This window comes from Sitophilus oryzae, unplaced genomic scaffold (assembly GCF_002938485.1).
Source record: "Sitophilus oryzae breed Bouriz unplaced genomic scaffold, Soryzae_2.0 scaffold_359_pilon_pilon, whole genome shotgun sequence".
Lineage (NCBI taxonomy): Eukaryota > Metazoa > Arthropoda > Insecta > Coleoptera > Curculionidae > Sitophilus > Sitophilus oryzae.
This window is the reverse complement of record NW_022146928.1, coordinates 3,214,260-3,236,727: the sequence shown is the minus strand read 5'-3', so window position 1 is coordinate 3,236,727 and position 22,468 is coordinate 3,214,260. Positions and strand designations below refer to the sequence as shown.

The 22,468-nt window shown below is 31.1% G+C and overlaps 1 protein-coding gene and 1 long non-coding RNA gene across 2 annotated transcripts in view; one reads left to right on the top strand and one right to left on the bottom strand.

Annotated features, from left to right (window-relative positions):
- LOC115885009 overlaps positions 1–8,065 on the bottom strand; it is a 43,132-nt gene extending 35,067 nt beyond the window's left edge. The window contains exon 1 of the mRNA XM_030903751.1: positions 7,781–8,065. Within this exon, the coding sequence (XP_030759611.1) occupies positions 7,781–7,922 (142 nt within the window). The 5' untranslated portion in view covers positions 7,923–8,065. The remainder of the gene's footprint in view (positions 1–7,780) is intronic.
- Positions 8,066–11,349: 3,284 nt separating this feature from the next.
- Positions 11,350–12,691, top strand: LOC115884980. Its single transcript, XR_004050657.1, has 3 exons — positions 11,350–11,430; positions 12,254–12,313; positions 12,409–12,691. It is a non-coding gene; the product is annotated as an uncharacterized LOC115884980 (long non-coding RNA).
- The last annotated feature ends 9,777 nt before the right edge of the window (positions 12,692–22,468 follow it).

Genomic DNA, 22,468 nt, shown 5'->3' with positions numbered 1-22,468 from the left:
GGAGATATGGGGTGTCGAAGATTCTTTTTTATTTCAATTTTTTCAAAATAATTTATAAAGTAACGCCAATATTTGGATGAAAATTGGTGTCTAGGAGTTTTTTGACATGAAAAATTTGAATTTGATGTCAAAATGACTCCTACTTGTAGAGGGCGCCAACTATAATGTTTTAACTGGTTTGAAGAGTAATAACTTTTCGACTGTACCTTATAAATCTAATGAGTAAAAAAATATACATTTACGACGTTTTTTACGTAAAATAGGTCTCTTGGTAAAAATCGCTATAAGTAATGGTTCTCGAGATATTTGGAATCGAAATTATCAATACCTGTCATCATTGACATAAATTAAACATGTTGACTAAATAGTTATTACACTGAAATCATAAATTTGAAATGTTTTTGTGCTAAAAGTTCAAGAGAAACTGTTTTATCATCATTTTATTCGCAGAAAAATGTATGATTAATTTAAAAAAATAAAAATTTCCCAAATTTATTATTTAGGTCAAATAACTATACACTCAACGTGTTCATTTTTTTTTCAATAATGACATGTATTGACTATTTCTATTCTTGAGAATATATCACACAAATATCTTGAGAACGGTTGCTCGTAGTGATTTTTACCAAGAAACATTTTTTACGTAAAAAATTACGGAAAGGTATATTTTTTCACTCTGTAGTTTTATGCGGGTACGGACGAAAAGTTATAACTCTTCAAAACAGTTAAAACACATGTAGGCGTCTACAAATAGGAGTCAAAAAAAGTATATATATATATATATATATATATATATATACATATATATATATATATATATATATATATATATATATATATATATGTATATATATATATAGTTGCGACAACCCTGGAGTATATATATATATATATATATATATATATATATATATATATATATATATATATATATATATATATATATATATATATATATATATATATATATATATAACAACAATATATCTCACTCTTTCTATATATATATATATATATATAGGGTAGGTAAAAGGAAGGAATTAAAAAGGCGATATGGGAAGCCAAGAAAAATCTTGGTATGTCGCAGCGGAGAGAGGTACAAAGTGATGGAAGGGGATGCCAGATTGTTACAGGCAAATTTCGACTTAAGGCAGCGACACATATATACATATATATATATATATATATATATATATATATATATATATATAATGGCCTTCTGTAATTATATATATATATATATATATATATATATATATATATATGTATATATATATATATATATATATATATATATAACTTTCTATATATATATATATATATATATATATATATATATATATATATATAGGGTAGGTAAAAGGAAGAAATTAAAGGCGATATGGGAAGCCAAGAAAAATCTTGGAAGAGTGTCATAGCGGAAGTACAAAGTGATGTCTGGGGGAAGGGGGATGCAGATTGTTACGAACAAGGCTTAAGCGGCGACACACATACCAGCGGAGGTGGTACTAAAGAGAAGCCGAAAAACTTTTCCGAAAACATCGGAGATAAACTGGGCCCCATATCGCAATAGAAACTTCTGAAATACCACTCTGGTCTTTGGACAGATTGAAAGCTGCAGTTACCAAGCTAAAACCAAAAAGAAGGCTGCAGGGACCAGATGGGCTTCCCCAGAGGTTATAAAATGCGCGTTGGAGAAGATCCCTAGGCAGTGCTTGGAGCTCATGAACCAGCAGCTGAGAATAGGAATATTTCCAAGGATATGGAAAGTGGCAAAAACTTGTGCTCATAGAAAAGCCAAGAAAGCCAGAAACGAACAGCGTATCCTACCGCCCCTGAGTTTACTAAACTGCATAGGAAAGGTATTAGAACATCTTATAAAGACCGCAACATGTTACTGAGATAGAGAACAACGGAGGCTTTGCGACTCACAATTTGGCTTTCGAAAGGGGCGTTCTACGGTCGATGCAATGGGAAGAGTTCTCTCGGCATTATAAAGTAACAAAAATATTTGGATGAAAATTGGTGTCTAGGAGTTTTGACATGAAAAATTTGAATTTGATGTCAAAATGACTCCTACTTTAGAGGGCGCCAATGGATAGATGTTTTTAACTGGTTTGAAGAGTAATAACTTTTCGACTGTACCTTATAAATCTAATGAGTAAAAAAATATACATTTACGACGTTTTTTACGTAAAATAGTCTCTTAGGTAAAATCGCTATAAGTAATGGTTGCTCGAGATATTTGGAATCGAAATTATCAATACCTGTCATCATTGACATAAATTAAACATGTTGACTAAATAGTTATTACACTGAAATCATAAATTTGAAATGTTTTTGTGCTAAAATCAGAAGAAGTGCAGAGGAGGGTTGCTATGCGAATATGCAGTTCCTTCCGCACAATTTCTACAAGTACCTTGATGGTCATTTCAGGAACCATACCAGTTGAATTACAGGCGGGTGAGCGACGCAGAGCATGGAGAAAGGAGACAAGAGGGGAAAGGTGGAAGAAAAGGAGAGTACTTTAGATCTATGGCAGGAGAGCTTAGAACAGGAAACGCATGTGGGGCAATGGACCCAACTTTGATACCTGATGTGAGACCCAGGATCAAAAGAACATAACTTGCAGAGTAAATTAAGCTTTCACACAAATTCTATAAGGGCCATAGGTGCTTTGAGGCATATTACATCGTTTTAAATTAACCAACGGGAGACTGATGGCAACCCTTGTTGTCCACGTCGATGATGCTTGAATCTAAAGTGTGGTTTGGTGCATAAAGTGGGCGGTGACACGGCTAGCTCTTGAGAATTTGGTGGGAAGACTGACAACGGCCAGCATTGTCCCTCGTATGCTTAGATCTAAAGTGGTTTGGAGCGCCGTATGTGACACAACTGCGAGAATTATAAGGGGCCAAAGTGAGAATATATCTGCACAAATATCTTGAGAACGGTTGCTCGTAGTGATTTTTACCAAGCAACATTTTTACGTAAAAAATACGGAAAAGGTATATTTTTCACTCTGTAGTTTTATGCGGTACGGACGAAAAGTTATAACTCTTTCAAAACAGTTAAAACACATGTAGGCGTTCTACAAATAGGAGTCAAAAAAGGATATATATATATATATATATATATATATATATATATATATATATATATATATATATATATATATATATATATATATATATATATATATATATATATATATATATATGTCGCAACTAATGTCGTATATATATATATATATATATATATATATATATATATATACAGGGTTGTCGCAACTAACGTCGCATCGCCACGCCTAACCGCCACCTGTTACGATCAAGAACATCTTTCTCTTCCAAGTTACGGTCCTCCATTGCCCTTCTGATGGCCTCATTCCAGGATCTTCTAGGCCGTCCTCTTTTCCTTTTCCAGGAGGTGACCAGCTGTAGATACGTACTATACTATTGTACATACACTATTGTCTATGTGGCATCCATTTTGGCTCTGATTTCCACGTTCCTAACTCTGTCAAGTTTAGATAGTCTCGCACTGCATCTCAAATAGTCCATTACGAGTGCATTCAAAGCTCGCTTTTGTAAGGTCCAAACTTCACACACATAAGTTACTACGGACTCTACTAGGGCTCTTCCAATATGTACTTTTGTGTTTGGTCTTATGTTTTTGTCCCACCAGATGCCATTCAGTGCTCCTATAATCTTCCGCCCTTGTTCTATTCTAGCAGATACTTCTGTTTTGTCCAGTCCCTTTCTGGTTATACGTGCCCCCAAATATTTAAACCATTCAACCTGTCTGAGCTTTGGATTGTCAGTAATAAAAATGTCAAATTTATCATCTGAATTGGTCACTACCTAGTGACCAATTCAATAGTGAGTATTCCGTTTTATCAATGTTCACAGTAAGGCCCCATTCCGTGTATGCCGGATTTAACCTGCTCATCATGAATTCAAGGTCGTAAGCATCTTGAGCTATGACAACCTGATCATCGGCAAAATTCAATGTAACCATCAGTCATCTCCTACAGGGACGCCCATTCCCCCACACCTCTTCTTCCAGTCCCTAAGAATCACTACCAATCTTTACTGATTTTGTTGTAAGTAGATATTTCTAGCTTATTCCCGAGCTTATTCCTAATTATTTTTGTAAAAAGTCTGCTGAAGGTGCAATTCACACTAGACCTCTGTAGTTATTCGGGTCTTTTCTGTTCCCTTTTTTATATATAGAAGTGATATAGGCTAACTTCTATTCATTAGGTATTTTATTCCGATCTACACACATCTGCATTAAGTTTGTTATTTCTGTTATAAGACATTCTCCGCCATATTTTAGCATTTCAGCCATAATACCACCCGGTCCTGGAGCTCATAGATACCAAGGCTTGTTTAGCTTCCTCAATCGATATGTTTGTTCTAGGTTCTGTAATAGTGACGGCTTCATCGTTTTGCAAAAACTGTGGACGTTGTTCTATTAATTGGTTTTCATAATGTTTCCTCCAATCACTTAAAGATATAGTTCCCGTCCATCGTTCATGCGTATTTGTTTTCATCCCCTTCAGAGTTCTCCATGCTTCCGTAGATCGTGATCCCCCAATGTAAGTTTCAATATCATTGCATTTTCTTTCCCACATACTATTCTTTTCCTCAGTTACTTGTTGTCGAACCACAAAAAAAGGAGATATTAAAATCAAATTTCTCATGTCAAAAAACTTCCAGACACCAATTTTCATCCAAATATTTATTTTCATTATTGACGTATTTGGAAAAAATCGAAATAAAAATGAAACTCCTGCATCCTGTATCTCCGAAACTAAGCATTTTAGGGTATACATTATTATACGAACTGTTTATTTATTTTTATCTGCAGAATGTGCTGCCGAAGTTTCCGGAATACAGTTCGGACCACCCAGTATATTATGTTCTTATATCTAACTCTTCCGGTCTGTTTAAGTAGAGCTATTTAAAAATTAATAATTTTATTATTATGCCTAGTCTCATTTAAAAAAAATTGTTACTATGACAGTTTTAGAAACTTAGCAAGTAAACTGTAAATGATACTCATAAAGTTTGAATATTTTTCATTGTAACGATTTTTTTTAAACGAAACAATTATAATAGAATTATTATCTTTTAAAGGACTTTACTGAAGGAACCAGGAGGTTTAGGTATAGAATTATAGAATATCGTTGAAGAGCAATTATTTGTGTTTCGATTTTTTAATAATATACATAGGCTTGAAAACATACAATTTTAGTACTACAAACAGAAATACATTTTTTTAATCTCCCTATTTGATACTCAATAGGTTGATTTAGACAGATCGAATATGGCGACTTTCCTTAACCTCAACTAAACCAAATTTCAGCTTTTAATATGCCTAATTTATGATATAGCCAATTCTTATTCAATATCATGTTTTTGCCAATTTGCAACACATGTTTTATTTTATATCTCGCAAACTATTAGAAATTGGTAGGTATACAGGGTTGTTCACCACATACGACGCGGAGTATTGTAGCTAAACTCTTAGATTTTTGCAAATTGTAAGTTTTGGGTTCGTTGAAGGACTATTAGAGCTACAATTTAAAAATATTTTTACAGATACAGAGTGGCCCAAATAAATAAAAAATATCAAAGTTGTATTTTTTTAAATGGAACACCCTGTATATTATTACATTTATAGTTTCTACGATTAAAATAAAGATAAATTTGATTAAGGTTTACCGCATTTTAATCTTACCGTTTTTGAAATATTTAGGTTTTTGTCAAAATACAGTAATAATTTTAAGGCTTTATTTCTCCAGGCGTATTTATGTTTTTAAAACCAAATATTGTACTGAAGTATTTCTATTTACTAAATTTTGTGTTGCAATAATAAAAATTATACTACCTTATACAGAGTGTCTAAAAATTTATTTTAAATAATAACTAGCAATAAACGGCAATTACTTCTATAATTTAAATAGAACACCCTGTATATTTTATGGGAATCAGATGCACAATTTAATTGTCTATTAATATTATCGATATAGTTCGTTTATGTCATTAAAAAATAAAAAAATTGTCTAAATATTTGTAAAAGAGGACCAATTAATACGATTCCAGTATTCAAACTACATTAATTGACTGTTTGCGTTGATTAATAATAATTGCTTCAAATACTAAAAAACTTAATTTTCTATGTGTATTAGAGAGTGTGGTAAAAAATAACACCTTAAAAGTTTTATTTCATTTTTTGACGGATGTTTATTTAACAACAGAGACGTTCATTTTCATAACTTATTATTATATTGATTTCTGATTCTAAATCCACATTTATTTAGAATAATTTATTAACTAACACAGTTTAATATGTAATTAATTAGTATTTGGGCGGAAATAATGGTGGTATATTTAATTATGGTACACTCTTTTATAAATATTTAAATTGTTTTATTTTTGTATACAAATAGGCTGGTAATATTATCGTTTTTAGCACCTGTACATTTGTTGCTTTAAAAACAATCTAAAATGTCAATATTCCATGGGTATATTGATAAATAAGGTCTAAATTATAAGAAAAGGCATTTTCTACGAAAACTTGAAGAGATAGGTAAAAATGGTATAATACAATTTGATGGACAATTAAATTGTGCATCTGATTCTCCTCAAATATACAGGGTGTTCTATTTAAATTAAACAAGTTATTGCCGTTGAAAGCTAGAAATTATTTAAAATAAATTTTTAGACACTCTGTATGAGGTAGTATTATTTTTATTATTGCAACACAATAACTGATCAATAATTAAACTTCAGTAAATATTTAGTATTAAAAACTTTGATGCCCTTGGAGAAATAAAGCCTGAAAATTTTTACAACAATTTCACAAAATTGAAAATATTTCAAAAACGGTCAGGTTTAAGGGTGATAAACCTTGATCAAATTTACCTTTATTTTAATAATAGAAACTAAAAATGTAATAATATACAGGGTGTTCCATTTAAAAAAATACAACTTTGATATTTTTTATTTATTTGGGAGACTCTGTATCTTGTAAAAATATTTTTAAATTGTAGGTCTAATAGTCTTTCAACAAACCCAAAAGTTCAGCTACAATACTCCGTGTCGTATGTGGTGAACAACCCTGTATAGGGAAATTGGAACAACTTTCGTTGCACGTCATCAATGACACCACGCGTCGTCTTATATGGAGTTTGCTGGTGGTCGTATTATGATGTGCAACGAAAGTTATTTTAATTTCCCTATAGGTTAGTATAATAGAAAAAATATCAGATATTGAAAGTAGTTTCGAAAAATATAATAATATACTAGATGTTCTATTTAAAATAACAAAGATTGTACCACTTTGAAGCGGCAATACTGTAATAAGGAAAATAATTTAGGAAGATGTAACAGGCCGCTTTTACGCAAAAATTCTGTCACAGGTTCCCCATAAACGTTTAACGTACCATGGCCGTGAATCATGCTGTATACGTTATAATGCCTGCTACAGTCGGTCCAACTTAAGTCTTTTCTAAAAAGGCTTAAATCTTTTTCTGTTTCGGAAAGATTTAAATCACAAATCATTTTGAAAAAGACGCAGATCTTAGGTCTTAAGTCAGCTTTCGAAAAATACTTAAAATTCAAATGACTTAAGTCATTAAAATGATTAAATCAAAAAGACTTAAGTTTTCAAAGAAAGACTTATAAGTCTTGACAGTAAACATACATGACAGAGTAGTTGGAATGGAACCCACACGTAAAAAAATGTAATTACAAAAACTATAACTTACTAGGCATCTCCGGTAGAATTTTGCTATCCTGAAAGTATCTTATTAAGGAACTAACGCCATAAGTTACTTCATCTTCTGATTTATCAATTTTTTTAAGAACTCGTCTTTTTAAGCTGTTCCTGTCGCCATTAAATAAATCCATTTTTGTTCACTTGTTGTAGAATTGAAACACGTTTACTGTAGCTTATACGAATCAATACTTTGGTCAAGATTATAATCCATATAAACGTAAAAAATATTTTGAAATTTTCAGCCGCTCATCTACAGATTCGGAGTGAAGAAATTCTGCGGAGCGTGCGGGTTCAAGTTCTACTTATTTTATAGGCTTTCATCAACGATGGATTGAAGATGTCAGTAACTGAATAGACTTAGACGCCCTAAAAGACTAAAAAAGGAGTATGTCAACAAAATTAGCGAGACCACAAATTTATTTTAACATGGTTGACATGATACTGCTTTACCAGTGCCGTTCTATTTTTTTTAAACGCATTAAAATAAAAGACTAAATAACTTCCTAGTTTTCTTTTATGTTGGGTCAGTAAATGTTAATGGTTACTAAAATTATTAAAGAGACATAATTTTAATAAAAACAGTGAGCTTATATGTTAATATATTTATTTAATTAAAAAATACAGATACGCTACTGAAACAATTAGTTTGTAATGAGAAAAATTATTTATAGAAAAGTTGTTCTATTTTTCATAATTTTAATAATCTTGCTATAATTCAACTCCTGCCACAATATCTTTGTAGATTTGTACGTTTTATACGAGGTGGTACGAACTGTATTCCAGAAAATTCGGCAGCATATTCTGCAAAATGTTCCGAACTGCTTCTTTTAGGGTGTAGAAGTTTTATTTTTATTTCGATTTTTTCTCAATAATTTCTAAAGTGACGTCACTATTTGGATGAAAATTGGTGTCTGGGTTTTTTTTTTCACATGAGAAATTTGATTTTGATGTCAATATGACTCCTACTTGTAGAGGAATTACCAACATATTTTTTTACTGGTTAGGTCTCTTCAAGAGTAATAACTTTTCGTCCGCACTTGTACAAAACTACGGAGTAAAAAAATATACATTTACGTAAAAAAGTCTCTTGGTAAAAATCGCTACGAGTAATAAGGTTTGCGAGATATTTGGAATCGAATTATCAACCTGTCATCATTGACATAAATGAAAGATGTTGACTAAATAGTTATTAGGCTGAAATCATACATTTGATTAGGTTAGGTAATGCTTTTGTGCCAAAAATTCAACAGAAACTGTTTTATCATGATTTTTTAGAAGAAAAATTTATGATTAATTTGAATTACTATATTACTGAATACAGTACGGACACCCTGTATAAAACAAATTACTAGAACAAAATTATAGAAACAAAAGAACACAACTGTATGTTTATTACTCAATAATAAGCTGTACTTAAAAGGTTTCGTAAAATTAATAATTTTTGCCTAATGCCAGTCTGAATAAAAATATTATATTAAATTTAAATTTAATATTAATATTAAATTTATATTGCGGAGATAGGAAATTTTTTAAAATTCTTCTGTCGTTTCTTTATTATAGATTTAATTAGATTAACTTTATTTTATGACATAAAGGCATTTCTACGCAGGGTGTCCCACAATTAGTGCGACAAACTGAAAGGGGTTGTAGAGGGCATCAAAACAAGTCATTTGAGTATAGGAACCCATTTACAAAAACTGCTCAAAGTGCCGTCCATTCTGTTGAAGACACGAATGCAGTTTTTGTAAATATGTTTTGAATAAATAATGCAACTTGAAATTTACGTTTCACTACACCTGCCAAAACGGCACATTTCCGGACATGGGTTCCTATACTCAAATGACTTGTTTTGATGCCCTCTACAACCCCTTTCAGTTTGTCGCACTAATTGTGGGACACCCTGTATTTATACCGTATTGTTAAGTATAATATTATAAAATGGCATTTTAATAAAGAAACGGCTATTTCTACCATAATAAAATAAACAAGTAAGAAAATATACATATTAATCATCAAAACACCATATTGTGGTTTTTTATGGGTTCAGGCCTCCAACTTAGTATACCTTGCTATAACAGTTTTCCTTGACACCATGCATGGACCAGTTTTCCCTGCCATTCACAGCTGTGTAAGAGTTTACATACGAATTGGTTACTTTTAAATGGTTTTGAAATTACATAAATTATATAGAATTTTATAATTCTTTATTCTTTCATGAAACAAAATCTACTAGGAACAATATTTATTTACTATTTTATAGTTAAACAGGTTAACTTTCTCTGATTTAGCTCGGTATGTCTTGATTCATACTCTACTTAGTATTAATGAAATTTAAATACTTTTGCATTATTAGTTGATAAACTTGCCCAAATTTATATACATCTACGAGTCTATCTTCAACTAATGGACAGTTTTTGTCAAAGATAGGTAACTGTTTTCTTTAGCGTAACTAGCAATTTATCCTGGGATGGAGATGGGCCTTGGGGGGGTTGAGCTCAGGGGGGCCTAGGGCTTTTGTTTTTTTTTAAATGAAAAATAATTTTAAAAAGCACATTTTTTGTATAAAACGTTTACATGAATTTCTCTATCAATAAATTTCATATACTTGGTTATCAAACCGTAATACAGTAGATTACTTAAATACCTACAAATTGTCTAAAAAAAATAAAAATTAACACATTTTTGAACACAACAAAATAATATCAACGAAACAAAACTAGAAAACGTCATTTTTACTGCATCACAAGCAAATAAAAATTAATACGTAGCCATGCAAGAGTCATAACTCAGGATTTCTCTGGGGGGTGCCTAGCAGTGGGGGGGGGGGGGGACGGCGCACCCCCGGGCACCCCTGTAGTTACGCCAATGCCTGTTTTAATAGTAAATGTCTACAAGTAAAAAAGCAAATCATTTGTTTTATTTTCAAAAAATTAAGAAAGTTATCCAATAAAATCCATTTGCCCATATAGTTGATACAAGTTAATTTAGATCTAACATGAAGTACATATTATTGTTGACAACAGTACCATAGATAAAAATATAGGGCGAGATAGAAATATGATTCATGGTTTTTGGAAATTTGGATTTTTGCATAAAGGCACCTGCTCCATCTATCTAAAATATTATCATCGCAACAGTGTTGCCAAATCATTTAAAAAGGGGTAGCATCTTTGTTATATTAAATGGAACATCCAGTATATTATTATATTTTTGGAAATTACTTTTATATCCCATTGTAGAATTTTAGCATAACTCTAGAAGGACTCAAAAAATCAATTTTTTTCACCATTCTTTGGCTTATTTTGACCGTACATTTGACCTACATTTAAACAGATCAGCTGATGAATTACATGTTATCCAATTCATTCATTTGAGATTTCACTCAAAACAGTAAACCTCTGAATTCACTCAAAACAGAATCAATTCTGACTTTTCCAAGTCGTTTTTAAATATTTATAGTCGATGTGTCAACACTGGGCATCGAACAAGCCGAGTAATCCATGTAATTGTAGAGCCAAGCCAGTTTTTAGACAGTTGATTACAGTAGTTATGTACATACATATACCGCGGTCAGTCAAGCGAAAATTAGAACAGGGACCTCTGGGACCTGGTCAAAGTTGTGAAGATAACTTAGGTAATGTAAGGAATTTACTAAGGCTGAAAATTGTTATTATTATATATTATACATAAATTACGGCAATGTTAGTCAGTCAGCTGAATAGCGGAACAGTGCTGGTCAGTTGTCCCCAATATACGTAAAAAAATAATTATATATAGGGTGAATCTTAAATAAGTGCAAATATTTTCAGGGGTGGTATATTTCGACCCCAGGAACCCCCGACCCCGTCTATGAGTTTTTTTTCGCTAAAAAAAGATGTTGAAAATCGTGCATTTACTTTTAAATTTCCTTGTATATTTTTCGAAAACTTTTTAGAATTGCCTGTTCACCGCAAATTACCACGGTATAATTCCTTAATATCAGATATTACCATAGTTACGGCTTGACTCTATTGTTACGGCAATAAAAGGAATGCAAATACAGAAAAAATCAGATGGCTCTCAAAATTTTTTCAAAAAAAATATATTTTTTTTTAATTTTCAAACTTAATTAACTCGGATATGTTGGACTTATCTGATAAATGGTAAAGAGAAAATATGTTTCTTTTATCGAGATCTACCAGCCCTAAAAATATTTGCACTATTCCATCCACCGCGCCGCGCCGCGTTCGAATTATTTTTGAAGAAACCCCCGTATTCGAGCGCTCGACCCAGCGGCGGCATACGACCATACAATTTTTTGCTGCCGCCGCGGCTCGTCTTTGTAAACGCCACATGAAAGCTAGAACGCCGGCTGACCCTTCTTCTTATATTTATTCGGTGGTACGACTGACCAGCACTGTTCCGCTATTCAGCTGACTGACTAACATTGCCGTTATTTATGTATAATATATCGATGGCCTAGTGCTGATAGGTCGTAACCCAACTTAACAAAATTTTATAGGAGACACAAAAAAGTTTAAACGTATGTGTAAGTAATGTTTACTAAGTAAATTCTTTGTAAATACTAATTTTGTAAATACTAATTGTAAAATACTAATTTTTTAATTATTTAACTAGGATAATGTGGGATACGACATATTGTAAGAAATGCAATAGAGACTTACGAGACAATGGAACAATGGAATAGTATATTATCGTATACCTAGTAGGAAAACATTCCCGGATGACCGTAAGGATTGCCGGGCAATACGGGAGTCCGTGAATGTGGAATTTCCTACGAGGTATACAGGGTGATCTGTTTAAAAACTGATGACCTGCTTAAAAACTCAAATGGAACTGGGCTGGGCATATTGCCAGAAGAACGGATGATAGATGGACCAAGCTAATACTAGAATGGCGGCCAAGACAAGATGCTTTCAGAAACAGAGGCAGACCTTCGACAAGATGGTCAGATGACTTGAAGAGATTTAGGGGAAACTGGATCCAAGTGGCACAGGACCGAGAAGAGTGGAAGGATTTGAGGGAGGCCTACGTCCAGCAGTGGACACTTCAGGCTGGTTGATGATGATACAGGGTGATTCCTGTAAGTCGGTCATGCTTTCGGGGAATGATAGGGGACGTCGAAATATTAATTTTCATATAGCACACTATGGGTCGGAAATGCTTCTTACGCAAGATACAGGGTGTTAAAAATTTTGAAAAATTAATAATAGTCTTTACTAGTTCTTTAACAGTTGAAGGTATCGTTATAAAATTTTATTATAAGAGTCTACCTAACAGAGACACTTTAAATGTAAAAAGAAGAGGTTTTAGTTTCAACCAGTAGCGTAGATGTGATACGCATCGAGTATTTTTTTCAATAAAAAAAATAGTACGCCACTTGTAAAAATAAAAATTTCAGAGTTTTTTTATTTACTCGGCTTATTTCCAAGAAAAAATGTCTGTTGTAACTTTCTCCTATCTAACACCATTTTATCACAATTTAAAAATAAATAAATTTATTAATGAAAACCTTAAATACAGCGAATTATTATAACTACCTTAAAACTAAGAATTTAATTATTAACAATGAAGTTTTTATTAGTTTAAGAGATGCTCAAAGTGTAACGGCTGGGATATCTCTTATATCTGGCCTATTTAAATTCACATGTAAGTGATGAAGGGAGCTGACGATGCTCATGTGTTTCTGCCCTCTAGTTATAATAATTCGTTGTATTTAAGGTTCTCATTAATAAATTTATTTATTTTTAAATTGTGATAAAATGGTATTAGATAGGAGAAAGTTGCAAGAGACATTTTTTCTTGGAAATAAACCGAGTAAATAAAAAACTTTAAAATTTTTATTTTTATCAGTGGCGTACTATTTTGTTTTTGAAAAAAATACCCGATGAGTATCACATCTACGCCATTGGTTGAAACTGAAATCTTTTCTTTTTACATTTAAAGTGTCTCTGTTAGGCAGACTCCTATAATAAAATTTAATAACGATACCTTCAACTGTTAAAAACTCTTAAAGAATATCTATTTATTTTTCAAAAACTTTAACACCCTGTATCTTGCGTAAGAGGCATTTCCGACCCATAGTGTGCTATATCAAAATTAATATTTCGACGTCCCCTATCATTCCCCGGAAAGCATGAACGACTTACAGGAATCACCCTGTATCGAAAATTATTTGAAACAAATCAATAATTAAGTCATTTTCAGTCTTTGAATAGCCGTATTTCCGTACAGTACCATATCAACAATCAACATTATTTTCCGTAATGTTATTGTCCGTTATTACCTAGCAACGACTAGATACCAGGAATATTGACTTTTTCGATTAAAAATGTCATCAAAAATATCAATATTTCTGAACGATTTTTGGAAAATAATATTTTTTTTATTATACCTGCCCAAAAAAGCATTAAAAATGAAAATGGAAGTAACCCACAAAATACCGGATTAAACACAGAGGTTCAAATATATCGTAAACCACACTTAGTTTTGGAGAGCTTATTATTGAGAAAAAAAAATATTTCACCTATTTTATTTTAAAATATGATTAAAAAACATTTTTTTAACACCTATGTATAAAAAACAACTACTTACCTATTTTGTTCCTGATTTAGACCAATTTAAGCATCCACAACTGACACTTTGCTGTCTAGACAGAATTGTTGTATACGACAATTTAGAATTAAAATCAATGACAGACAATGGCTAAAAAATGACGGGATTGAGCGTTTTAGAATTCGATTTGGGGTATGAGGTTTTCGCAACACATAGAAATGCATGTTAAATTAAGTTTGGCGCAAAAATCTCAATTTTCATTTTTTTGTGGTTTACGACCTATCAGCACTAGGCCGTCGATATAATAATGTATAACGATTTTCAGCCTTAGGAAATTATTTGCATTACCTAAGTTATCTTCACAACTTTGGCGACGTCCCCGAGATTCCTGTTCGAATTTTCGTTTGACTGACCGCCGCGCGCCGGTTATATGTACAGGGTGGTCGGAATTGGTCTGTTTTAACAGAGAAAACCTATTTCCTGACTAGATAGAACAAAACCGACATAGATGTCATGGGCTCGATTCCTGAGACACGTTTAATGGCATAAACCGCCTGTTGATATTTTCACTGCCAACTGAGATACGGGGTCTTTTTGATTTCTTTACCATTTTGAAAATTGCCCATAACTTTTTTAATTCGCGGAATAATAAAATTATATCAACAGACGGTTTATGCCATTAAACGTGTCTCAGAAATCGAGCACATGACATCTACGTCGATTTTGCTCTATCTAGTCAGGAAATAGGTTTTTCATGTTAAAACAGATCAATTTCGACCACCCTGTACATAACTACTGTAATCAACTGTCTAAAAACTGGCTTTGGTAAATTCAGAGATTTTTTCGGCGCTGCCTCTGACTGTTGATGATTTGGGACTGATTATTGATTGATGGCGGCAGCTCTCATGTTGCCATTATTTTTTTTAATTTTCAAGTTAAATAACTCGGTTATTATCAATTTATTTAAAAAATGGTAAAGAAGTAGTGCAGTGATGTGAAAGCCGCATCTTTCTAGCTCTATTCATAAGCGAGAAACCCTGAAAAACACAAGAAAATGGGACATCGTTGGACATAGGTAATAGCCGAGTTGGGAAAATCAAGTTTCATATTTTTCTGTCTAACATTATTAAACTGATATAACGCAGAATATAAAAAAGGACAGGGCCGGGTGAAGAATTAATGTACGACACCTCTTTTCTAAAAGAACGGACATGAATAGGGATCAGAAATTTTGACCTAGAAAGAAAAATTGTATTTGGGTTACATATATTCCAAAGTACATATTTGACGTCACACAATGTACACCCTTAATATACTCAAACTATATTTAACTAACCGTATTATGTCTCCTTTCTCTGGCCTTTCCATTTTATCTCGGACGATGGAAAGCTTTACACATTGCTTTTATCATTTTTGCAATTTAAACCAGTTTGTTCGCCGTCTATAATTCTGTGAAACATTTTAAGGCGGTTTTTGTAAGTTTTTAACGTATACTCCATGTTCGGGTAAAAGTATATTACATACCGAAGAGGGAAGTGTTTCATTACTGTCGAGAGATTAACCTAGCCTCGAGACAATAATCTAACTAATCTCGATTAATAACTAAATCTCGCGACAATAATGAAAACTTTCCTCCGAGGTTTGTATACTATTTTATGTACAACCACATCATTAATTAAAAAATTGGGAAAGTATTTTATTTTGAAAAAAAAAAAATATGCGAAAATTTTGCGTTTTCTGTTTTAGCATTTCCATATCTATAGTTACCGGTACCAATGGTTGTTATGGAGCAAACCTTAAACAGCAAAACAAACAACTAAGTGATAGTTTTGAATTTCTCGTTTGCTTCATGCCCTAGACACTCACTGGTAATTTTATAGAACTACAAATTTAGTTTCTTCCGCATCGCCAGACGGCGCAAAAAATATTAAAGTACAGGTTTCTAATTTATATATGAAGATGACATGACAGTCTCTATGTTAACAACTAGTAGTGGGAACTATCGAATGAATACTATCGAAACATTCGATAGATGCAATTCATTCGAATAATTCGATAGTTAGTAAGAAAACATTCGTTGAAAACTATTCGAATAAAAATTATCGAATAGATCCGTCATCTGCCTTGAAATATTGTATTCTAGTAATTCGGCAGGAAAAACCATTCACTTATAAAATTCATTCATTTATGAAATTCATTTATTCGTCAGGATCGATTATAACAAAATATTAACTGAATTTTAGTTGTCGCCCGGCGACGTAGGTTTCTTTCCGAGAAACCCGACAGCGGTCGGTGGCAATGCTATGAAAGAAGCCGGCATCTTTGATTTTTTGCCGAGTCAGATATAGATAAGGACACATTATTTTTTTTTATTGAGGTGCTAGTATTTACACAGAAAATACATTATGAAGGGCGCTGTTGCCATATTTTGGTATTAGTTGATATTAGCAAAGAATATTATTGTTTGGCTTTAGTTAGTTAGGGATAGTATGTCTATATATTCTGCATTTTTTTTATTAATATTCTGTTGTTACACTGCAATAATACTTGTTATTTTGGATGTAGGAAAATGATTTTTAATGTTTTTAAGCAAAGACTGGTTTAATAAATAATAATAACAGTAATAATTTGTTATACCTATTAACATCATAATTTAAAATCATTTAATATAAATATTTTTTTAAGTAGTAGCAAAATATAAACAACAAATTAGATGTTAAAATTATTTATATTAGATCCTATTTAAAAATAATGTAGTCTCTAAATTTTTTGTGTGTGGCAACGTTGGTTTATTAAATAATTTTTTTAATTACAGAACTAATTTGTTATATTAACAACAAATTTTAAAATCATGAAATATAAACATTTATTAATTTTCTAAGCATGCAGTGTAATGGAAGGAAAATATAAATAAAAAATTAGAAATCAAAATTATTTATATTAGGTGCTTTATATTACTATTTAAAAATTATATTTAGTTTTACTGGCATTTACTTTAAAAAATAAATGAAATATTTCTTCGCAAAAAACTACATGTAAGAGAATTAGCATAAACAAAATACAAACATCGTTAACTTTTTTTTTTAAATTGGCACGTGTAAAACTTTCATTTTAATTTTCTCATCCCATAGTTTGAGTTCGATAACCATTTACTTAACCACATTACTTAAATATGATTATTAAGTTCAACTAATTCATATTATTAAAACATCTAAAATACAAATATGTATTTTTAAAATTAATTAAGTTCATCTCATCTCTCTTAAAAATTGCTACTTCTCAAAATTTCCCATTAAAAAATAGACCATATACCATATAAAATTAAATAATTGAAAGATCGGACTATGGAAAACCACACAAATTTTCGGAAAAATTTTGACCACCTGCACATGCACACAATCGTCAATAAATAAAATTCAAAATTAACTACTATTTTAGTATTTTAATTATTTTAATAAACGCAAAAATAGCACAGTATTTATACGGCGAAGTTATAAAAATTTGGAAGAACTAATAATGCACTGACGCATACAAAAATCAAACGAATACTAAATTTCATTTATCAAAAGCATTCGATAGTCGTGGCTCAACGATAACCATTTAGTCGCACGGCGAGGTTGTCACATATGCTTTAGTATACAAATGAATGAATGATTTTATTCGAATAAAACCATTCGATAGTTGAAATCATTCATTCATTAACCATTCGATAGTCTAATTCATTCGATAGTTCCCATCGCTAATGTTAACTGCTATCTATGGTCTAGTTCTAGTTGACAAAATGTTGGTGATCCGTCAAGTTATTTTTAAATCATTATTTAAATAATTAGAGAACAACGGCATACGGTCGAGTCGGGTGCTGCTGGCACGTCAAAGACATTATAAAGATAGACCGAACATCTCATTCATAAATACTCGTTGGAAGTGTATCAAACATTCCAATGTGTCAAACAAGGACAGAAGAGACAGAGAAGTCTAAAATTTCCGACCTCGGCAACTAGGCGCATTTGGATTGTTCTAATGGCCAGTGGCGTATCGTTTTTTGGAAGGAATTTAATTAGTAAAATAAAAGTAAAGCAATTAGTAAAATTTTTACTCCATATTAATATACTACATTAACACTTTTTCGTCAGATGAGTTTTGTTATAAGGTCTAATATAATAATATAATTAATATCCCATATATACTTACGTTGAAACGTTAGTAGGTAGTTTTCGAAAATCGCTCCAACGTCGATTTTCAATTTAAACTTTCAGTTACTTCTATATAAACTTTCAGTTACTTTTGAATATTTACGGGGAGACTCAAGTTTTATATTAGGTTTGTGGTTGGTGACTTCTTTCAATTTTTTTTTCAGAATATGGAGGTAATGGTAAAGCACATTTTAGACATTTTTGTAAACATAGGTGGCCGGAACATATTTTCAAACTAAAGTTGTAGATTTGCCATTAAATTTCCATTCCAGAAATATCTAGGGTTGCCATCTGTCCTTTTTTGAAAAGGACAGTCCTTTTTTAGAATAACTTGTCCTTTTGACTTTTTTTGACTTAAAATGTCATTTTTATTTACGTATTTCCCCTGAGAAAATTACCTACAGCAAACAGAAATATTCTTTTCGTCCAAATTTAATTAGAGATGTTATAAAACTTATAAATAAATTTTTCTTGTTTAGAATAAGCAACATTATTTAGAACTTCCCGTTTAATCTCAAATGATAGTTTAGGTTTTAGTTTTACCTTTTTTGATCTTAAAAAGAACTTCTCAAAATTAGTAATTAGTAACGATTTAGTTAGTTCGCAATCGATAGCTTCCTGTGAAGTACTGTGTAATAGTTGTTTAATCTTGTATTATTAATAACTTCCTATACCTAAAATCAATATTTAATGAGAAAATTGTGTTTTTTTGAAAATATAAGACAAAATTTGACTTTCGGCCTTCTTCTTGTATTATGATGGCTTTGATACGAGGCAATTACCTTTTAGTCTCTTAATAGAAGGCATTTATCATTAAAATTATCAAATCTATGTGCTACAGTTTGGGATTTCTGTCGCATAATAATGAATATTACGTTTATTTACAAACCCATTACTTTTAAAGGTAGCTTTATCAGACAATCAAATTTTAGTTAAATGTCTCAATCTTCATGAACTGTATTAAGCATATGTACTGCGGTTTGAATCACCCTGTATGTTGACAAAAATATTTTGAAAATGTGCGTTACAATGGCCCCCATCTTATGTAAAAAATTGAAATAAAAATCACAAACCAAAAACGTAATAAGTAAGTTTTTCAGTTGGTTTTTACAGTACGTAGTCAACCTCCGATTGTTTGATCGGGTTAAAATGCACAATGTGATATCTGTTCTTCCTAAATCTATGTGGCACGTATACGTAGACGTAAAGAATCTTTTACGTGTATAAAAAATAAAAAATATAAGAAATGCGCATGCGTACGTAAACGTTTACGTGTTTGTAGGCCGACTCGACCGTATGCCGTTGTTCTCTATTATTAATTCAGATATTCCTGATCTGTGACTGGGAATTTCAGTGATTTCAGTGATTTGTGTTTATAGTTTGTGTTTTTATTAGTTTGTGCCTTCTGATATTTACAGTCGATCATCATTTTCGTGTCAGATACTAAACTTTTTTATTAAAGTCATTTTGACATTTTAGAAATGATAAATTTATGAACCAAATAAAAAAAATAATTTAATCATAAATAAGTAAGTACATAGTTGGTAATATATCGTATTTTAGTAACAGTTAATTAGTAGTCTATAATATTTTTTACTATATTATAATTTAGTTGTTAAATAAAAAAAAAATATGTGTTATGTGATCTATTGTTGGTGTTTAAAATGTATTATGTATTCATAATTTTAATTTTGTTTTAATTATGTTACACTTCTAATGGTCTAATAAAACATATAATGTAGTAAAAAAGTCTATATTTATTATTTTATATTTTACAAGGAATAATTTTGCGCTTGAATAACGTTACCGTTTTAGTTAGCGTTATTAAGTAACGGAACGCTAAAATTATGTTATGCCAAAACTCTCCATTAGTTTCTTCCGGATCACCAGGTGGCTCTAAATGACGGACCCATTTGTTTTATATCAGTGTCCAATCTATCTCTAGTACGTGACATTAGTCTATGGTTCTTTTTTTCGAATTTATATAACATAGAAAACCAGAATGTTGTCGGAAAGTTCTGATAATGGAGACTACTTTAATATTGGTACTCCATCAGAACTTACAGAAGCTGCAAAAAGAGCAGAAGCCAGTATACTTTCAGAGAAAAGTAGGGGGCGATATGAAATAGCATAGAAAGTATACGAAAAATGGTGTGCCGAAAGAAATGCTAAGAATATTGCTTCAGAGACAGTCTTGATGGTATATTTTAGCGACATGATACGGACAATGCTAGAATTAAGGGAAAAGACTGGCATATCAAAATACCACAAACTCGTCGCTTTTTTAAAACGCCAGAATGTAGGTTTTAAGCCAAAGGAGTCTAGCATTTTTACCAGGCAAAACTTTTTAACAAATAAATGTATTAAAAACTTCAATTATTATTGTTCATGTTCTTGTTTATTTTTGTTGATGTTAGATAAGTATTTAATAAAGATATTACAATAATATTTTGCTTAATTAAATGAGGCGAGAAATAAGAAAAACCGAGTGAGGGAAATGGGCGAGGGAAATGGAAGAGGGAAGAAATGTAGATAATTTGAAACTTTCAAATTTTTTAAAAGTCGTAGTAGTTCTTTCTTCTGTTTAAAGGAATTAAAATAAATTTATTGGACATAATTTACCTCGATACCAAAAGTATTTCGTTTAGTTTTATTTTTTTCATTAGGGCACAAACTTTAAAAAAATTAACAGATTTTTTCAGATATTTTAAGAACCGTTATTCCGATTTCCGATTTGAATGAGATTTTGGACGACTATGTTTTCCTAAGTGCTTTAACATTTGACTTTCACAAAAATCAAGAAAAACTACGGGAAGGGTGAAAACTACCCCCACCACTACATAAATTTTAGTGTAATTAATATATTAATTACTATTAATATTTTTGAACTCCACCGACGACAGATTTTCCTTTCGTAAAATGTTCCCTCTAATATTTACTATATTTTTTGTCTTTTGTAAAAAAACACCACATCACTTAGTTTCTGAGAAAATCAAAACGAAGTTTCAGGGTGGTCAAAAGTGCCGCTAATACCTTCGAGAAAAGGATGGTAGGGCTGTGCTGGACATGGCGGGGGCACTACCATACCCCCAGATTATTAATTTTGATTTTTACTTACTGTCTATTTACGCTTTAAATATTAATACTTTGTATATAGTTAATTACATTTATTAATTTTCATTTTTTCTTACTGTCTATTTACGCTAATAATATTTATAAAGTTAATTACAGTTATTAATTTTAATTTTTAATTTTACTGTCTACGCTTTAAATAGTAATAATTTTTATACATTTGTGGTGATTCAGTTCTTAGACTTCAGTTTTAGAAGGTATGTTAAGAATAATATTGATATTTTTTGTTGAGAAATATTGGATTTTTTTTATTGGAGTTGGTTTATATTTGGTTCATATTATTGTATTGTTTTTTAGTTGAAATGTAACTCATTTATTTTTATTTTTTGAATTATAAGTGGGTAATTAATATATTTTTAGTTAAGATTATGGTAAATACTGATTAACACTGTTATTGTATTTAAAAGTTAATGTTGGTGTACTTACTGATATACTGTATTTTTAGTGTAATAGTAAATTTGGTTGTGGAATAATTTTTGGTTGAGTGAGGAAGCTCGGCTTCACCGTTTCTAATTTATGTTCCTTAAATTACAATAGAGACATTTATTAATATTATTATTATTTTAATTTATACAATTAAATGTAATGGCAATAGGACATGTTTGTAGCAAAAATATTGCAGGGTCGACAAAATCATCAATTTTCTGGTGATTGACGATAAATGATTTATATATGCAAAATTATTATTATTCCTTAGAATATTTTTTTTCCGATCATACGGTATACACAATGAATTTTTCTCGTTAATGAAAATCATTTATAAATAACATAGCAGTACATCATTACCTATATAATAT